The following is a 22412-nucleotide window of genomic DNA, read 5'->3' as shown; positions in this document are numbered from 1 at the left end:
AATAAAACATTTTCAATTTGTTTGTGAAAGTGTTTTTGTCAGGTTGTTGTGCATGTTTTGGCTGAGTTTCACTGTTCTGACCAGCAGGGGTCGCCAGCGTGTCGCGATTCAAAGTTTCTAAAAGCTTCGTTTTCTTCCGTCGGTCCAGTTGGTGGCGGTAATGCTGGTTCGCTAAGCGCTAAAAAATATATATATATATAGGAAGAAGAAGAAGAAGAAGTTTCCTTTCTTGATGAACGCGATCCGCTGGACAGTCAAGAGAGCCCTCAGTCACGTGTCAATAAATAAAGACCATCTGATGAAGAAGATGAGGATCGGGACTCATAACGGCACCTTTCACTGTGATGAAGTTCTGGCGTGCTTCTTCCTGCGACAGCTGCCGGAGTATAAGGTGCTTTAGCATTAAACACGCTCGAGTCACACACTCTCTCTCTCTCACTGACTCTCTCTCTCACACTGACTCTCTGAGATCTGATCTGGAGTTGCAGGAATAATTATGTGTATACAGAGACACTCGATACCTTACCAGATATTTTTTTGAGATGTCTGCATGCCAATAATATTTTATCGGACCCTTCACATCGACAAAACTGATTAAAAAGCAACTCCGGTAAAGTGAGGATACAACTGCATGTATTGTTGGTCATATAAATACAGGAGCTGCATGCTTTTTATGTAATTGATGAACTAGTACTAGTAGTGTTTATTTTCTTTATTTAATAATATTGTTTTTAATTAGTTTAGGGAAGAATGTTTTATGTGGAGTGATTATTAACCCCTTAAACCCGAAAGGAAATGTCCTACTCCTAATGTAATATAGATTTTCAAAAAATTAGAAAAGTGTTCTATCAAACGATCCCTACCTTTTGACTCTCCTTGTTATAGTTTTGGAGTTATGACTTATGAGTCTTTACTTTTGTGTGTCACTCAGACAAATCAACTCTAAAAATGGCTGTAAATGATTAATCGCGATTAATCGAATCCAAAATAAAAGTTTGTGTTTACATAATATATGTGTGTGTATTGTGTATAATTATTTTGTATATATAAATACACACACATACCGGTACATGTATATATTTGAGAAATATTTGCATTTATATACTGCATATTTATTTTTATATGATTTATATTATATATAAATAGAACTATTTTATATATAAATAACACATTTTTCTTAAATATATACATGCATGTGTGTATTTATATATACAAAATAATTATACACAGTACACACACATATATTATGTAAACACAAACTTTTATTTTGGATTCGATTAATCGCAATTAATCATTTACAGCTAGGGATGCATAGCGATTAATCGCAATTAAGCGTTCGCAGAATAAAAGTTTTTGTTTACATCATATATGTGTGTGTACTGTGTAAAATAATTATCTATTTATAAATACACACACATGCATGTATATATTTTTAAAATATTTACATGTTTATATAAATTTTTATATTTAAATAAAATGTATATTATATATAATTATAAATACTTAATATATTAATTTATTTTTTTCTTAAAATTATACATGCATGTTTGTATATTTATATATACATAATTATTATACACAGTACACACACATATATGATGTAAACAAAAACTTTTATTCTGCAAACGATTAATTGCGATTAATCGTTATGCATCCCTATTTACAGCCCTACTTCAGGGTATAAGGGGTTAATGTTGAGTGATGGATGTTTTTGGTGGGTGGATGCAGCAGTTCTCTCTGTAGACACATCTCTCCTCCAGTGAAGAAGTCCTTGCCCTTGATCATGTGACGTTAGTTCTCTTCGCTCATTGTTAGGATGCCGAGATCGTCCGCAGCAGAGACTCTTCTGTCCTGGCCGACTGTGATGTTGTGGTGGATGTGGGTGGAGAGTTTGATCCCAGTCATCAGCGCTACGATCATCACCAGAGGTTTCATTCAGTCATTTTTATTTTATTTTTTGGACCTACATTGAGCTACGCAACACTATAAGTTAGGGCTGCACGTTTTTCATTAACCGTTAACCGAGGCCCTTAGCGGTTAATACTCGGTTAACCCGTAAATGCGTCTCTATAGCACGCAGTGTGTTTATCGTGCAATTTATACGCGAAAATGAGTTTTTACGTGCATATGATACGCAGTTTTCGCATGCATTTGATACGCACTTCATTGCGTGTAATACACACGCACCCCACACCACTACTAAACCTACCCTAACCAACCCATGCGTATCCTATGCACGGAAAAACTAATTTTCGCTTATACATTACACGATAAACTCACTGCGTGCTATAGAGCACCATAGTGTGCGCGCCGCAACCCCGAGATACAGACACACGAGAAAGGGGTAGTTCATTTTTAACACCTTTAATAACTGGTTGGACCACATTTGAAACGAATTTAATTTATAGAAATAAAACGCAGTGGTAAGGACAGAGCAGTTAAAGTAGGTCACTGACTTTTGCGTTCGCGGGTGTTGGCTGTTGAGATGGTACAACAATGAGGTTGTACTTGAAGTATATCTAAGCACTGCATTGCAATACTTGCATTTTGCCCCGTCATTCTCGATTTTAAAGTGCTCCCACGCTGTGCTTTTCTTTGCCCGCTTCATATTAGAAAACTGGTCATGACTTCTTGTGGACATTACAAATGTCTGGGAGCGCTCGGGTGGTCTCTGGTGGTGCAAAAATGTATTACAACTAAATTCAATGCACGCCATTGACGCCACTTAACCGAGCAAAATGTTTCACTCGGTTACGCAATTTTTAACGGTTAATCGGTTAACCATGGACACCCCTACTATAAGTATATTACTTGTAGGCAACAGTCATGGATATTTTATTGTTCATATACGTGCCACATGCAGTAAAAATGAAAATTCTGTCAGTAAAGGGGTCATGACATGGTTTTTTTATTTTATTATTATGTTCCCTTAGGTGCAATTTTAGTATTACTATAGTTTTTTTTACAAAAAACTTTTAAAATGTAGTGATTTATGACCTTTTCCCTGTTTCTCATCCTCTGATTCAAACAGTCTGTTTGGGGGGTGTTTCCCCTTTAAGAGTTCAGTGTTAACGCCCACTGTTATGATTGGCTAACGTCAGTGCCTATGCATAAATTATTAACGCCCCCAGCCAGAACGTTTGCGGATTCGGTGTAACTGTTTATTAGCGGGTGATGCATGCGAAGCGATGGCTCTTGCAATGATAAAACCTTATTATGTTTGAGCCGGAATCAGAGGAAAATTATCCATCACCACAACAACGAAGACTGGATCAGCCCGTGTCCACATGGAACGTGAAACTATTTCGAATTAATAAAAAAAATTGTAACCCGAGACACTTGAAAACGGATTTGCTAACAGTTTAACATTATTTAACTAATTCCAATGAAATGATAGGGTGTACCACGGACAAAAATGCACAGGCCATCTTTGAAGATGCCGCATTGATAAGGCAACATTTTTAATTTTCTATCACATGTAGGCCTAACGTTACTAGAAAGGCGACATATTTTCAAGATTCTCTTATACAAATGTGTTTATATTAGCCAGTGATAAAAAGTAAGTTTGCGTCGTCGTTGTTGAGCCCAGAATAGTCGCACGGACTTATCTTTGAGCAACAGTTTTCTGGCAAAGCCAGCATCATATTGGGATTTGTTCTCAAAACCGTCATCCTTAAATGTATAGAACAAACGCTTAAATTAACACTGCCGTGACTGAGACGTCCGCAAAAAATAAAGTGCATCCATTTTTCCCTGACGTCTGGATCTTTCGCAGCGTATTCAAAGATGTTGTTTGTCCACAGCCAGGAACAGCACATCTGCGGCATCAGAATTTCCCTGTACACAGACCCACTCGCTGTCCGTCGACTGAACACTTGTGAGGCGCGCAGCGCGCGGGCGCGACAGTGATACGAAATGAGCGTAGTTGTCTTGCGCTTAAAGCGTAACTGTCTTCTGCTGGAGGCGGTCATATGCAAACGCTGGTACGTCACTTCGTACCGTGACGTCACTTCTTACCATGGATCCAGAACGAGCTGTATTTAGAGCTTGATTAAATAAATGATTCGTTTATAATGGGAAGGACGTCTTAAGCTATGAAACTTGCAGGACGTTTTAATGGTACAAAGACCTCTTATATACCAAAAGATCAAGGCAAATTTGGTTTCTCATGTCATGACCCCTTTAAATCAACACTAAAGATTTTTTTTTTACCTTAAAATAATGTTTCCAAAACCGCATCAGTGGTTCATCAAGTCGTAATAACTTTTAAGGACATATTAGTGAGTCTTTTGAATCGAGTGAGGATTAGGTGAGTTATTCATCCGTGAGTGTGTGTGTGAATCTGACGGTGTTTCTTTTCAACAGATCTTTTGCAGAAAACTTCCACAGCTTGTGTCCAGAGAAGCCATGGGTGACGAAGCTGAGCTCGGCAGGTTTGGTGTACCTTCACTTTGGCAGACGAGTTCTTGCCGCCCTGACGCAGATGAAGGAGGACGACACGCGACTGGAGGTCCTTTTTGACAAGGTCAGTTTAACCTGAATGCTTTAAAGGGGGGTATAATGCCCTTTTCACAAGATGTAAAATAAGTCTCTGATGTCCCCAGAGTGTGTGTGTGAAGTTCTAGTTAAAATACCCCACAGATATTTTTATATAGCATGTTAAAGTTGTCACTTTTTGAGGGTGAGCAAAAACACACCGTTTTGTGTCTGTCCCTTTAAATGCAAATGAGCTGCTGCTCCCGGCACAGGGGGCGGAGCTTCAAGAGCTGGTGTCCTTTTATCTCACACACACACACACTGAACAAACATTTCTAAAACTTTTAGCCTTTTATGTTTAAACCAGACAATAATGGAGAGTCTGAATGGTTAGTTGATGAATTTATGTAGATTATCTGTAGTTATCTTCTAGTTGTTGATTAGCATATTCTGCCTTTATAATCTATAAATCGTGTTCCGGGGGCGGGGTTTATGTAAATTTTAGGGTTGGTGATGTCACTAACCCGGGAGGAATGTGGTGTAGTTCCTACCAGCCGTTTGTTGTAGTCCTTAAAAAACTATTTCAGTAAAAGCAAATATCTCCCTTTGCTCTGAACTTTGAGCGTTGCAACTTTGCAGATGTTGTTTATGATCAAACACAACATTACACACTAACTACAGTTAGAAAACACAACATTACACACTAACTACAGTTAGACAACACAACATTACACACTAACTACAGTTAGACAACACAACATTACACACTAACTACAGTTAGAAAACACAACTTTACACACTAACTACAGTTAGAAAACACAACTTTACACACTAACTACAGTTAGAAAACACAACATTACACACTAACTACAGTTAGAAAACACAACATTACACACTAACTACAGTTAGAAAACACAACATTACACACTAACTACAGCTAGAAAACACAACATTACACACTAACTACAGTTAGAAAACACAACATTACACACTAACTACAGTTAGAAAACACAACTTTACACACTAACTACAGTTAGAAAACACAACATTACACACTAACTACAGTTAGAAAACACAACATTACACACTAACTACAGTTAGAAAACACAACATTACACACTAACTACAGCTAGAAAACACAACATTACACACTAACTACAGTTAGAAAACACAACTTTACACACTAACTACAGTTAGAAAACACAACTTTACACACTAACTACAGTTAGAAAACACAACATTACACACTAACTACAGTTAGAAAACACAACATTACACACTAACTACAGTTAGAAAACACAACATTACACACTAACTACAGTTAGACAACACAACATTACACACTAACTACAGTTAGACAACACAACATTACACACTAACTACAGTTAGAAAACACAACTTTACACACTAACTACAGTTAGAAAACACAACTTTACACACTAACTACAGTTAGAAAACACAACATTACACACTAACTACAGTTAGAAAACACAACATTACACACTAACTACAGTTAGAAAACACAACATTACACACTAACTACAGCTAGAAAACACAACATTACACACTAACTACAGTTAGAAAACACAACATTACACACTAACTACAGCTAGAAAACACAACATTACACACTAACTACAGTTAGAAAACACAACATTACACACTAACTACAGTTAGAAAACACAACATTACACACTAACCACAGTTAGAAAACACATTACACACTAACTACAGTTAGACAACACAACATTACACACTAACTACAGCTAGAAAACACAACATTACACACTAACTACAGTTAGAAAACACAACATTACACACTAACCACAGTTAGAAAACACAACATTACACACTAACTACAGCTAGAAAACACAACATTACACACTAACTACAGTTAGAAAACACAACATTACACACTAACTACAGTTAGAAAACACAACATTACACACTAACTACAGTTAGAAAACACAACATTACACACTAACTACAGTTAGAAAACATCAACATTACACACTAACTACAGTTAGAAAACACAACATTACACACTAACTACAGTTAGAAAACACAACATTACACACTAACTACAGTTAGAAAACACAACATTACACACTAACTACAGCTAGAAAACACAACATTACACACTAACCACAGTTAGAAAACACAACATTACACACTAACTACAGTTAGAAAACACAACATTACACACTAACTACAGTTAGAAAACACAACATTACACACTAACTACAGTTAGAAAACACAACATTACACACTAACTACAGTTAGAAAACACAACATTACACACTAACTACAGTTAGAAAACATCAACATTACACACTAACTACAGTTAGAAAACACAACATTACACACTAACTACAGTTAGAAAACACATTACACACTAACTACAGTTAGAAAACACAACATTACACACTAACTACAGTTAGAAAACACAACATTACACACTAACTACAGTTAGAAAACACAACATTACACACTAACTACAGTTAGAAAACATCAACATTACACACTAACCACAGTTAGAAAACACAACATTACACACTAACTACAGTTAGAAAACACAACATTACACACTAACTACAGTTAGAAAACATCAACATTACACACTAACTACAGTTAGAAAACACAACATTACACACTAACTACAGTTAGAAAACACAACATTACACACCAACTACAGTTAGAAAACACAACATTACACACCAACTACAGTTAGAAAACACAACATTACACACCAACTACAGTTAGAAAACACAACATTACACACTAACTACAGTTAGAAAACACAACATTACACACTAACTACAGTTAGAAAACACAACATTACACACTAACTACAGTTAGAAAACACAACACTACACACTAACTACAGTTAGAAAACACAACACTACACACTAACTACAGTTAGAAAACACAACATTACACACTAACTACAGTTAGAAAACACAACATTACACACTAACTACAGTTAGAAAACATCAACATTACACACTAACTACAGTTAGAAAACACAACATTACACACTAACTACAGTTAGAAAACACAACATTACACACTAACTACAGTTAGAAAACACAACATTACACACTAACTACAGTTAGAAAACACAACATTACACACTAACTACAGTTAGAAAACACAACACTACACACTAACTACAGTTAGAAAACACAACATTACACACTAACTACAGTTAGAAAACACAACATTACACACTAACTACAGTTAGAAAACACAACATTACACACTAACTACAGTTAGAAAACACAACTTTACACACTAACTACAGTTAGAAAACACAACTTTACACACTAACTACAGTTAGAAAACACAACATTACACACTAACTACAGTTAGAAAACATCAACATTACACACTAACTACAGTTAGAAAACACAACATTACACACTAACTACAGTTAGAAAACACAACATTACACACTAACTACAGTTAGAAAACACAACATTACACACTAACTACAGTTAGAAAACACAACATTACACACTAACTACAGTTAGAAAACACAACATTACACACTAACTACAGTTAGAAAACACAACATTACACACTAACTACAGTTAGAAAACACAACTTTACACACTAACTACAGTTAGAAAACACAACATTACACACTAACTACAGTTAGAAAACACAACATTACACACTAACTACAGTTAGAAAACATCAACATTACACACTAACTACAGTTAGAAAACACAACATTACACACTAACTACAGTTAGAAAACACAACATTACACACTAACTACAGTTAGAAAACACAACATTACACACTAACTACAGTTAGAAAACATCAACATTACACTAACTACAGTTAGAAAACACAACACTACACACTAACTACAGTTAGAAAACACAACATTACACACTAACTACAGTTAGAAAACACAACATTACACACTAACTACAGTTAGAAAACACAACATCACACACTAACTACAGTTAGAAAACACAACATTACACACTAACTACAGTTAGAAAACACAACATTACACACTAACTACAGTTAGAAAACACAACTTTACACACGAACTACAGTTAGAAAACATCAACATTACACACTAACTACAGTTAGAAAACACAACATTACACACTAACTACAGTTAGAAAACACAACATTACACACTAACTACAGTTAGAAAACATCAACATTACACACTAACTACAGTTAGAAAACACAACATTACACACTAACTACAGTTAGAAAACACAACATTACACACTAACTACAGTTAGAAAACACAACATTACACACTAACTACAGTTAGAAAACACAACATTACACACTAACTACAGTTAGAAAACACAACATTACACACTAACTACAGTTAGAAAACACAACATTACACACTAACTACAGTTAGAAAACACAACACTACACACTAACTACAGTTAGAAAACACAACACTACACACTAACTACAGTTAGAAAACACAACATTACACACTAACTACAGTTAGAAAACACAACATTACACACTAACTACAGTTAGAAAACACAACATTACACACTAACTACAGTTAGAAAACACAACATTACACACTAACTACAGTTAGAAAACACAACATTACACACTAACTACAGTTAGAAAACACAACATTACACACTAACTACAGTTAGAAAACACAACATTACACACTAACTACAGTTAGAAAACACAACATTACACACTAACTACAGTTAGAAAACACAACACTACACACTAACTACAGTTAGAAAACACAACACTACACACTAACTACAGTTAGAAAACACAACATTACACACTAACTACAGTTAGAAAACACAACATTACACACTAACTACAGTTAGAAAACACAACATTACACACTAACTACAGTTAGAAAACACAACATTACACACTAACTACAGTTAGAAAACACAACATTACACACTAACTACAGTTAGAAAACACAACATTACACACTAACTACAGTTAGAAAACACAACATTACACACTAACTACAGTTAGAAAACACAACATTACACACTAACTAAAGTTAGAAAACACAACATTACACTAACTACAGTTAGAAAACACAACATTACACACTAACTACAGTTAGAAAACACAACACTACACACTAACTACAGTTAGAAAACACAACACTACACACTAACTACAGTTAGAAAACACAACACTACACACTAACTACAGTTAGAAAACACAACATTACACACTAACTACAGTTAGAAAACACAACATTACACACTAACTACAGTTAGAAAACACAACACTACACACTAACTACAGTTAGAAAACACAACACTACACACTAACTACAGTTAGAAAACACAACATTACACACTAACTACAGTTAGAAAACACAACACTACACACTAACTACAGTTAGAAAACACAACATTACACACTAACTACAGTTAGAAAACACAACATTACGCAATAACTACAGTTAGAAAACACAACATTACGCAATAACTACAGTTAGAAAACACAACATTACACACTAACTACAGTTAGAAAACACAACATTACACACTAACTACAGTTAGAAAACACAACATTACACACTAACTACAGTTAGAAAACAGCAACATTACACACTAACTACAGTTAGAAAACACATTACACACTAACTACAGTTAGAAAACACAACATTACACACTAACTACAGTTAGAAAACACAACATTACGCAATAACTACAGTTAGAAAACACAACATTACACACTAACTACAGTTAGAAAACAGCAACATTACACACTAACTAAAGCTAGAAAAGTGAAATCATAATCAACCGCCCCTTTAAAGCAGAGCTCAGATGTTCCCGCGTCCGACACCTGAAGTCTTCTTCTTTTTCAGATGTATGAGAGCTTTGTGGAGGAAGTGGACGCAGTGGATAACGGGATCTGTCAGTGTGACGGAGAGGCACGTTACTCGATCTCCACGACCCTCAGCGCTCGCGTCGGCCATCTCAACCCACACTGGAACAGCAAAGAGCAGGACACCGAGGTTTACTGAGAGCACACACACACACACACACACACACACACACACACACACACACACACATAGAGGGGTGGGGGGTCTTTTGGTACCTCACGATTCGATATGTGCATCAGGGTTCCCACGGGTCCTTGAAATCCTTGACAGTTTGTGAATCTGAAAAAAAAAAAAAAATCATGGCCCTTCACAGATACAAGTGCTTGAATTTGTTTTGTGCAAGAAGTTTTCTGGAAAAAATGTCATATTATTCCCTCCGGTCCACTGATGTGTTATTTCTCCAACACTTCGTGGCCTATGCACTAGAGGATGGATACCCGACCCGAGCCCGACGGGCCGAGCCGGGTTCGGACAGATATTTAGAAATGATGTTCGGGTTCGGGTCGGGCTCGGTCACATCAGCGCGATAAGGCATTGAACATTTTAAATTTAAAACAGCTTATATTATGTAGGTAACCAATGTGCCTGATGCTTTCACTTGATGCAAACGTTCGTTTTTGTGATTAAAATACATGTAAAATATTACCATAACATCCGTCTTCCTGTGTGCGGACATTTGTTTATGTAGCCGTGACAACAAAACACGTGCATAATGTGCGCGCGCCAGGTGTTAAGAGCGCTTGTTGCTCCGCGCGCTGATGCGCTCATCCTGTTGACATTTCTGATTGCCTTCCTACAGTTGCTTAATAAAAGCGGCTTTCCACACAAACAAACGTACAATTGTCATTAGTATGAGGAAAAAAATGGGATTTTAACTGCCGGTCTCGGGTCGGGCTCGGACATAAATATCTTTATGCCTGTCGGGCTCGGGTCGGGTTCGGTTACTGCTCTGTCGGACGCGGGCCGGGCTCGGACAGAAAAAAATGGCCCGATCCGCACTCTACTATGCACACTAGCTGGCTTGATTTACGTTAGTTACGCGCATTTACACGTTACGTTAAGTGTTTCCAGCGTGAGGTACTTTGTGTTGTACGTTGCCGTGACGTTCACGCGCGCACGAAACTACTATGATGATACCTCAACTTTTGTTGTTGGACATTTCATTTGTTGCGTGATAAACGTGTTCCCACATTAAGTCCTTGAACTTGAGGGTATTGGATCTGGAAAGTCTATGAATTTGAAGTTAACCGAGGTGTGGGACCCCTGGGTAGATATGATTGTATGATGTCATGAGAGAATTCATTCACACTATTTTTTTATATAAATAAAATATGATATATAGACTACATGGACTCAATTCTTAGTTGACTGGGTAGACAGTTTGATCGGGCTAGAAGGGTAAAGTCCGACTGAATTAAATGTGAACCTTGGAATTTTAGTTTTTCTTCCCATTGTAGTCAACCCAATATTATAAAACAAACGGCCTTTAAGCGGACTACAGTCATTACACACAGTCTTCTGTATTGAAGCACGGCAGAACTTTTTTATTTTTGATATTAAAAATAGGAACAAAGCAAATTACAAACAATAGGACAAATACGATAGGAAAAATATACAAATTAAATAAATGTAAGTTTTTCAGGTACAGTAGCAGAGGTTTATTATGTAGTAAGAAATCGGCCCTACTACCGAAATTTAATAATCAAATGTAAAAAATAAAACACCATGTATAATATTCACTGTATGAATTAAATATAAATTGACTGATATTAAAGATAAAAAAAATATATATATATTAACATTAATAAAAAAATTATACAAAATTAAAATTCATCCTCCCTTTAAGAATGAATGCACAGATATAGTTACACATCCGATTTTCACAATTCAGTCCATTAGTGCTCTGAAGTTCAAGTGAATATTATGCAGTTTTATAATCATGTTTACTTCACTTAAGGACATATTTAATGAGATTATGCCTGAAAAGGTTTTGGATTTTTTTATCATATTTTAATTAAAAAAATCTTGTTGTTCTGTTTTTATTATATTTATATGATATTTGTATTTTTGTAATTGAATTTTTGCCATGAAAATAGCTTTGAATGCTGACATGGCATTAAATAAAATAATCTGAATCTGATTTATAATCATGTTAAGGATATCACCTGACATTAAAATCTTTTACTCCACAGAAGGGTTTCCATAAAGCGCTGGCTCTCGTAGGATCCGAGTTCCAGGACCGGTTGGATTACTACAGGAACGCCTGGCTCCCGGCGAGAGAGGTCGTGCAGCAGGCGGTGCAGACCAGACATCAGGTGATGCACATCTGTGTGTTCAAGCTGGATTCAGTGATGCACGACTGCACTCGAGTGGCTTTCTCTCGCCTGTACGGCCAGAGCATTGCATGAAGACAATAAGACCATTTCACTGTTGCTTCCGCACAAGCACGGGTCCGGTGTGTGTGCCTGAGAGAATTCATTCACACTCTCATATGTGAGCAGTAAGGAAGGAGAGGCTGTGCTGTATGGTGAATAAGTCACGGCTGAAGGGCGTTGTTAGGCTCGACGCGAAGCGGAGTCACGATTATTCCCGATACAGCACTTGCCTCGAGAACCTTATTGCTTTTATAAAACGGTTACCACACAATACAACTATTAAAGACGAAAAATATGTATCTACGCAACTTTCATGAAGTAAAATCACTAAAAGCCTTCCTTCCGCTGGAAAAAATAGTCCCTGACTGTAAACGGCAAATGAAGTTACATACATTTCGCCAATAGATGGAGACAAAGACTGTGTTTATGAGTGAGTGAGTCAGTAGAGAAGACTTTTACACTGAAAGGACTCAAACTTGTGATCACGGAGAAGACGCGATGACAGATGACTATGGGCTCGGGGAAACCCCTTAACTGTTAAAAGGACAAGATATCGTAGCGGACATTCAAACTGATGATTTTATTATGAATATATAGGACTGACCTGAAGGGAAACGATATCTACTGTAAATGCAGGTACACTCGCTTACTCGATCCCTCTCAATACTCTACTGTAGCTTCAGTGAACTATCGATGAGATCAAACATGTTTGCGTTGCTAAGTGCGGTTGCTAGGGGTGTTGTGTAGTGATACATAGAGCCGTTGGGTGACGCGGTCATAGCCGTGGTTTATCGTGAATAAAACACAGCTAAAAGACATAAATTACATTTGTATGTATTCTAAATAAAAGACACAGATTGCACTGAATGTCAGCTTGCTTATTTTGCTCAAGATCAGGATTTGAGTCCACATGTCATGCAAACATGAAACTTCTCTCACTCCAAACACACAACTCAGCGATGCGGTTTGTGGATGTTTATTTCGGGAAACACAGACTCGATTAACTGCTGATAACGAGTTAGCTAACGAAGCGTTCGGGAAACACCGCTCAGCCCTTATAATGAGTAGAAATAAATAAAGTCCCGAACAGACTCGGCGTACGACACACGCCAGCAGTAAAGTCCGGTGTGTTCCCGCAGGTGGACCCGAGCGGGGAGATCGTGCTGCTGACTCAGGGCGGCTGTCCCTGGAAAGAGCATCTGTTTGCCCTGGAGAAGGAGATGAAGGTGGACGTGCCCGTGAAGTTTGTGCTGTACACGGATCAGAACGGACACTGGAGAATCCAGTGTGTCCCGGCCGGACTGAACACCTTTCAGAACAGGTCAGGCTTTTCCTGCCGTCTTCACACCGAGACTCGGCTTCTCTCGCCTGGTTTTTCAAGAGTGAATAATGTGTAATAACTGAAGCTTCATGGCTGCCTTATTGTGTTCTCTGTTACTGGTTATAAATGAGTTGAAATCTGCATTTGCATTGATTGTAGGGATGCACCGATATGGACATTTTGGACCAATAATTGTTTATATTTGAAAGCCGATTACCGATAAATTGTCTGATAAATCAAAATTTGGTCCCACTTTATGTACTTACATTGAAATTAACAATTTGATACAATGGACTTATTGTGTACATACATGTTTTTACATTGTACTTATATTTTTAAAATACCAGCATGTAATTACAACTGTAATTAATTTGTATTTACATTTGTAATTACACAGTTGACCTTCCCTTACACCTTAACCCGACCCATACCAGCACACCTGACCCTAACCTTACCAGTATCACATCTCAATAGCAGCACAAGTGTTTTACAATACAACCTGAACACAATAAGTACATAGTACTTAAAGCCACTTAATATAAAGTGGGACCCAAAATTTTTATATAATTTGAGCCTGATTACAAAAACCAGTGTCATCATGACCCAGGAGCAGGTACCGATATGGTGGCCGATTGTAAATTTGAGTGTAAATCTCCGCTGATGGCGTGTTGTGTCTCCAGGTTGAGTATTTTGGAGGAATGGCGAGGTGTCCGGGACGAAGCGCTGTCCGATCTCAGCGGGATTCCTGGATGCATCTTCGTCCACGCCGGCGGTTTCATTGGCGGGAACAAGACGAAGGAGGGCGTTCTGGAGATGGCCAAAAGAACGCTTCAAATGGCACCCAAACCTGTACACAACAACTGACACACACCTGTAATTCACCCTCACACACACACACACACTCACACATACACACAGCTCTCATGGAAACCAATAAATGATAATCTCATTTTCTTGTATTTATTTTCTTGTTTTTATTCATGGGTTGTGGCTCAAAGATTCTTGCTCAAACCTGCAGTGATGGTACCTGTACTGCAGATCACCTGTGTTTCTTCTTTATGATGGACACACACACACACGTCTCTTACTGTAATGTCAGCCGCTCTTCAAAGAACTTCGAGAAGGCGTCAGGATTTCTCTCGATAACGATAGTCTTCATGTCCAGTTCCTCTATGCTCTTCTGCATTGTTTTCCCGGATGTCATTGAGGTTAAACAATTCAAAATAAATCTCTCTTGACCAAAAATCCCAGTCACATGTGTACATTTTTTAAAATTGAGATTTATACATCATCTGAAAGCTTTAAGATAGGACAATATTTGGTCGAGATAGGAATCTGAGGGAGCAAAAAAAATCTAAACATTGAGAAAATCTCCTTTAAAGTTGTGCATTTATGTTCACGATTGTGCTGCATTCACTCACAAAAATACATGTTTTATATATTTACAGTAGGGAATTTACTAAATATCTTCATGGAACATATATAATATTCTAATGATTTTTGGCATAAAAGAAAAATTGATAATTTTGACCCATATAATGTATAGTTATACAAATATACCCGTGCGATTCGAGACTGGGTTTGTGGTCCAGGGTCACAAGTGACCATTATAGCCTCTGCCAGGTTGGGATCAGACCAGTTCACCTCTGGTAAATGTGACATGTTTATGTATTTAATTGTGTCCTAGGCTACTCACATTTGATATTATTTGCTTGTAAGTGTCCCGTATCACACCGGACCGAACAGCAGCCGTCACAAGCTCTTCAGACCGCACACAGAAATAAAGTGTTACCCAATGTTTTCATACTTTACTCTTTCCCTACCACTGACTGACTACATCTTCCAGCAATCCATGTGTCCACTGTTATACGGTAGGGGGCGCTACATCTTCTGCAAGAACACACAATCTCCGGATCACAACACATGCGAAGAAAAAGCAGAAACCAGCCTTATATACTGTCTATGTAACCAGCGAGTAAAATCGCCTTACTGAATGAAATGTTAAACCCATGATGATGAACTTACCCACATTCAAGTGTTAAGAAAATGAAACTACAAAACAGTTTGTTGTTGTTTAAAAGCAGAAGCTTTTTTCTTTCTTTTGATAAGTTGCATTCAGATATTCAAAAAACTAAATATTCTGCGGGGCCATGACATTTTTGTAAAAATAATAATTACTTTTCACTCTAATATCCTCACCGAAACACAAAGCCATGCCATAAGAAAAACCATAGAAGATTTACCATCATTATTCTATTTATTTCATAGAAATGATTTCTATCTTGTTATTACTACGGTAAAATGTCATAGAAAAACAGCACAAATGTACAAGTTGAAATTTACTTTACATAAATACACTAACCAGACTGACAGATCCTACTCTGTGTGTTACTACACACTGTAAGTACACATTATCTCAAATATGAATGACCGTCATAATGAACTAGTATTTAACTTAAGCTGTGATGCTATAGTTTTTCTTTATTTTCCAAAAATAAAATAAAAACAGCCAAAATAGATCAACCCACCAATGTACCCCATACTATATAACCGAACAAAGATGTCTATCCTTTTTATTTGATCAAAAACGACAACTTAAAGCAACACAGCGCACATACCGTGAGCAAGAAGGGTTGAGGAGCTCTTGCCCGATATCTAAGAGTGCATCTAACACCAAAGGAAGGAAAAAAGTTGTACATTTCTAACATGTGCATTCATTAAAACCATAACACAAGAAAATCAAAGCAATAATAAGACAGCTCTTAGCTTTTCCACTATCTGTAGGTTTTCAAGACCGGTTGAAGATCATCTTATCAAATGTGCTGATCGATAAAGAGATATTATAAAGATGGGGCGGTAAAAGAACTGAATTTATCTTTTAATGATCTTTGCAACGGAAGTGAATCAATCAAATCTAACTTTAGCTGGACAATAACTTTAGATAACTAGAGCTGCTGTAAAGCAAAACAATCTCTGTTACTGTAATCTCCTGTTATCACTGTAAAGCTGCTTTCAAACAATCTATAGGCTACTGTTAAAAGCGCTGTATAAATGAAGGTCACTTGACTTTGGATTCTAGCTTTATGCTGACTTTACAAATTAGTAAGGCATTACTTTTCCTGTAATTGTTCTGTCCAGCATGAGGTAGCTTTAAGGAACACTCCACCGTTTTTTGAAATAGGGCGTATTCACCGTCTTTCCTACATTTAGATAGATGGGCAAATGCATTTTTGTCTCAGTGCATGCATTGTTTTAGTTTGGCAGGGCTTACTTGGCATTACGCTAGCTTAGCTTAGCATAATGAATGGAATCCTTTGTTGCCAGCTAGCATGTCCTGAGTAAAAGTGATTAAAAAAACAAAAACAAAACACCTAATTACTTCTTGTGGCCTGCGTATTCACAATGAGTACAAATAGCGATGCAGATTAAGACTAGGCGATTTCCTAGGCAGATATGGATTGGGACTATATCTCAATCTGCATCGCTATTTGTACTAGTTGTGAATACGCAGGCCACAAGAAGTAATTAGGTGTTTTTTTTTTTTTTTAATTATCACTTTTACTCAGGACATGCTAGCTGGCAACATAGGATTCCATTCATTATGCTAAGCTAAGCTAGCGGTGACCCTGCCAAACTAAAACAATGCATGCACTGAGACAAAAATGCATTTGCCCACCTATCTAAATGTAGGAAAGACGGTGAATACGCCCTCTTTCAAAAAACGATGGAGTGTTCCTTTAAAATAAAACTCGAGTCTGGGCTACAGACCACTTGTGTGAAAGGTCTCCTTTAAAAGTACATTTAATACTGAGAGAAAACCTAACCTCAGCGTGCGCGCACATATACACAAGCAAACAAATGTCTATTATAATATCTGGTCGTTGGAAAAAATGCAGGGTGTTTAATAAGATTAGCACCATTGATTATGTTTTAATGCACAGCAATTTACATACACTGTGGCGACAAGAAAGACGAACACTTGCATGTGGTTGTCCAAGTTCAGGGTGTTGGAAAATCAAAATCATAGAATAATCGTAGATGAAAATGCTAAAATACTACACTGATGTACAAATGCACGGGAGGGGGGGTGTAGCACCTTAACAATAAATAAATAAAACCAAGACACACTTCTACTTCTGTCTTTTTCGCTGGCATACTCCCTTATGTACCGTTCGGGTGGGTTGTGAGGTTTCCCAGAGGGTTGAGATGGGAGATTGCCGGTCAGTCACAGATGAACTGCTAGTGCCTATCAGTGCATATCCTAAAAACACCAATCTTTCGGAAGCACTTTTTCTTCTAGTCATAAAAAGATGTCCCACTTAAAAAAAATGTCTCGTTCTTTAGTTCCTCTCTGTCTTTGTTCCTCGCTCTCGAGTGTGTGTGGTCTCTCTCATTCGTCCTGTATCCAGGTTTCATCTCTACAAGAAACACACGGCGCCCACGTCCACTCCAAACTCCTGATTTGCTCCTCCAATGTCCATAGGTGCGATGTCCACAATGGGCAGGCGTGAAGTCTTCTGTGATTTGTACTCGATGACCGTCTTGCTCCACTGTCCTGTGTGTTTCTGTAGGGGACAAAATACCTCAATTGTAAAGGGACTGTGTGAATGGCCTCTAAGAAAACGCAACATAAACCTTCTCACATTTCAGTTGCCATTTAATACATCAGATCTCTGTTTGAGAATGTGTATCTCTTCTTGTACAACAGTGTTCCCACACCTCGGCCAACTTTAAATTCAAGGACTTTCCAGGTCCAATACCTTCAAGTTCAAGGACTTACTGTACAGGTGAAACTCAACAAATTTGAATATCATGCAAAAGTTCATTTATTTCAGTAATTCAACTGGTGAAACTAATATATTATATAGACTCATTACATGCAAAGTGAGATATTTCAAGCCTTTATTTGTTATAATTTTGATGATTATGGATTAAAGCTATGAAAATATTTTCATAATATTCTAATTTTGAATTTGGGGTTTTCATAATCTGTAAGCCATAATCATCAAAATTATAAGTTAAATGAACCTTTGCACCATATTCAAATTTTTTGAGTTTCACCTGTAATGTGTCCAACGTTGAGGTTCCATCGTAGTAGTTTTGTGCGCGTGTGAACGTCACGGCAACGTACAACACAAAGTACATCACGCAGGAAACACTTAGCGTAACGCATAAATGTGCGTAACAAACGTAAATCAAGCAAGCTAGTGTGCATGATAGGCCATGAAGTGTTGGAATACACAAAATAAATTCAAGCACATTCAAGGACTATGCTAGCCTAGAAATCTAGACGCACCCTAGCGGCAGCAAAATGTATTTTGCAGCCAGGGTAGTCTAGCAACTCTCTGTTGATTTTCGAGCTGGAAAAACCTAAATTGGGTCAGGCCAATCACATCGTGTATAGAGTAGGCGGGGCGGGCTTAACATAATGACGACAGAGTTGCGACGGTTCCCTGCCACTAAGAATGGCTGCTGCTGGCGAACAGCGGTCTTTTGAATCGGCTTTGGCCGCGACTCTGGAGGATTCTTAAAAAAGGAAGAAGTGTTCGGAGTTTAGCCGGACCGGATCTTTGCCGCTCTGACTACGTCACCTTCTTCGTTGCTCTGGTTGGCTTCAGCGCTATCCTATTGCGTGCAGAGGGAATTTGAAAGACAATCGCTTATCCCGCCCCTCGGATTGAGCCATCCCAATGGTGAGTTGCAAGACCTAACATCTTGATGTAGGTCTGGCTTGCCAGGCTAGGACTATGCATCTATGTATGTTTATTTTCAAAAACTTTCCAGGGCCTTTTCAGATTCACAGACTTTCAAGGATTTAAAGGACCCGTGGCGTGGGAACCCTGGTACAATGACCCTGTTCACACCTGGTATTAAGATGCGTTTTGGACGATTGGATCACAAGTGGACGACGCTAAATACAGGTGTAAATGGGGTCTGAAAAGTTTCGAGCTTGTCCACTTTTGACCACTTCCAAAGGTCGTCGAAAACGCATTTGTAGTGTGAACACTCATGGGGTCGAATGTGTTCAAACAGCCACAATAGACGCTACTGTCCGCCTACTGACCGAATGTGTGGACATTATGGGAAGCGCACAAGCCAGACGGGATTTAAACTTTGTCGGCTGAAGTTTGGTTTGAAGACAAAAAACATCCCAAGCTCAATGTTCTCTCAACTTTCCTGATTTCTAACACACACTCACAGCGTTCGGCGTGATCTTGCGGCTGTCAGAGTAAAAACTAAAGCTGATGCTCTCCCTACGTTTTTCCGGCGTCTCCAGTCGCGTTAATATGTAAATTGCACAAGCTTATTTTGCCAATTAGATCGAAAGATCTGAAAAAAAAACTTTTACCCGCCCATAGGCCCTCCCCTCGAAGAAATCGAAGTGTTCGAAAGTGGACAAAAAAGACGGGAATGTGTCTCCCTCGTCTACTTCTGAACCGATCGATCAAAACTCATCTTAATACCAGCTGTAAACAGGGCCAATGTCACTTAATAATGGTCAGTAATTACATTGATTCAAGTCATTTAAAGGCCGTGACACACTAAGCCTACGTCAAAGAACTAGTGGAGATAAAAGCTGACTGTTGTCTCCTCACATCATCTCAGTTAAAAAGCTGCGCTTGAACACACCAAAGGGATTAAAGGCAACTGTCAACTAACATGTCTCTACGCCTCTGTGTAGTGAAATAGCTGTCTATATCCTCAGGTGTCAGTAGTCCATATTCTGCACTCAAACAGGGAAACCTAAACTAGACCTGCGAATGTATAAACCGAATTGAATATCAATCACGCTGATCGCTTTCCTCATTCCAGGCGGCTCATGTTGTTACGGAAATATCCGAGCATTGAAAGATAAGCTCAGGTAAGATGACTTAAAACTACACCAGCTTTCTGTACCGTCTTGACCTCTTTGTTCGCTTTCATCACTTTCGCTTTTATAATCGTGCATTGACTTGTTCTCTGAACAGCCAATCAGATTTCCCTCACCGACAACGCCAACAGATGCTGATTCAACATCCTTAATCGGCCAAAATATCCCCCGCCGGCATCTGACTAGTGCCGACAGTGCAAAAACTGGGACGACTGACACTCAACGACGGCCCAACCGTGGTGTGTCAGGGCCTTGAGCGTCAAGTAAACCAATATTTCCTGAGTTTGTGAATCACACTGCAATGATAGCACAACCAGTGAGGACAGCAACTCTTGTACAGTGTGTATCATTTATGCTATCAATACAATCAATGCATTTGCCTAATCTCAATTTGTTGTTTTCTTTCAGTAAAGAAAAATAATCTTCAATAAACTGAACAAATCTGTGAGAGAGTACAATATAAACTGGGAAAATTCAGTGACAGTTATAGAGGACGCTCCGAGATCCATGTGGATCTACAATACATAGACAAGCCTTGACTGGCAAAAGACGCCACATGATCTTCGGCATGTTGGGAAAATGATTAACCTCCTCAAAAGCATTCATATTTTTTAGTCATGTGACCAGCCGGGAGACCTGGAGGGCAAAACATCCAAAGAACTGCAGCACAGGCCTGTCAATCACGTAAACCCGGCTCTTAAAGGTGAACTATGCAGGTTTTTTACCTTAACTGAACAGCTTCAGAGTCATTGGAATGGTTATATTATTTTTTCGGGTTGAATGGTGGTCGTCCCGCACCCCCCTATCGCCTGTGAGCGGAGAAACCACACTTGCAACTTTGGGCCGCCGCGTCAGGAAGTATCGCGTGACATCAGGACTCGCGATGTAACGAATTGCTTTACGGCAAAGAAATCTGCTAAAATCCTGTCATTATTGCTCCCTCACGCTGTTCGAACCCGAATGAAGAAGACGTTGTAAAGAACGTCCCGTCTGCTGTGATGTCGTTCATCTACTAGCTCTGGTATCTGAGAGTCGCCAACGAGTTTTTCGACAGTGTTGTCAAATATGTCTTCCGAAGCTGTAGGGGGCGCTCTATAGAGAAACCTGCGAGCAAACAGCGAGAATACAGCGAAGAAATTCCCGAAACTGCAGAGCCCTGCTTTAATATTAAAATGTGTTTTGGTTAATCCGATCACAAGTGGACGACGCTAGATAGGTAAGCGGGGTCTAAAAAGTTTTGAGCTTGTCCACTTTTGACCACTTCCAGAAGTAGTCACAAACGCATTCGACCGGATTTCGTTCATAGTGTAAACGCTCATGTGGTCAAACAGCCACAAAAGACTACCTACTTATTTACTTGTGATCCAATCGACCAAAACGCAACTTAACACCAGGTGTAAACCGGGCCTAAGGTGCATTGACTCCCTTTCTTTGTATCATTCTGCATATCAACTTTTACAAGTTACATTCAATTCCAGTATTGTCTTTAAA

General features: G+C 38.2%; 3 protein-coding genes across 3 annotated transcripts in view; 1 reads left to right on the top strand and 2 right to left on the bottom strand.

Moving 5' to 3' along the window:
• Positions 1–22412, bottom strand: part of LOC306990463 (uncharacterized protein) — a gene marked incomplete at its 3' end in the record, with an annotated part of 318552 nt that overhangs the window by 118716 nt on the left and 177424 nt on the right. The window lies entirely within an intron of this gene.
• myg1 (myg1 exonuclease) lies at positions 144–15009 on the top strand. The gene is made up of 7 exons (XM_079597616.1): positions 144–391; positions 1816–1928; positions 4366–4525; positions 10334–10483; positions 12547–12669; positions 13869–14050; positions 14731–15009. The coding sequence occupies exons 1-7, from the start codon at positions 233–235 to the stop codon at positions 14912–14914; spliced, it is 1071 nt and encodes a 356-aa protein (XP_079453742.1). The 5' UTR covers positions 144–232; the 3' UTR covers positions 14915–15009.
• col2a1b (collagen, type II, alpha 1b) overlaps positions 17611–22412 on the bottom strand; it is a 78336-nt gene continuing 73534 nt past the window's right edge. Inside the window, exon 54 of the mRNA XM_079597549.1 lies at positions 17611–18615. Coding sequence (XP_079453675.1) covers positions 18469–18615 — 147 coding nt within the window. The 3' untranslated portion in view covers positions 17611–18468. The remainder of the gene's footprint in view (positions 18616–22412) is intronic.

The sequence above is a fragment of the Phoxinus phoxinus genome, assembly GCF_949152265.1.
Source record: "Phoxinus phoxinus genome assembly, chromosome: 22".
In the NCBI taxonomy this organism is placed as follows: domain Eukaryota; kingdom Metazoa; phylum Chordata; class Actinopteri; order Cypriniformes; family Leuciscidae; genus Phoxinus; species Phoxinus phoxinus.
This window is presented reverse-complemented; position numbering and strand designations above follow the sequence as displayed.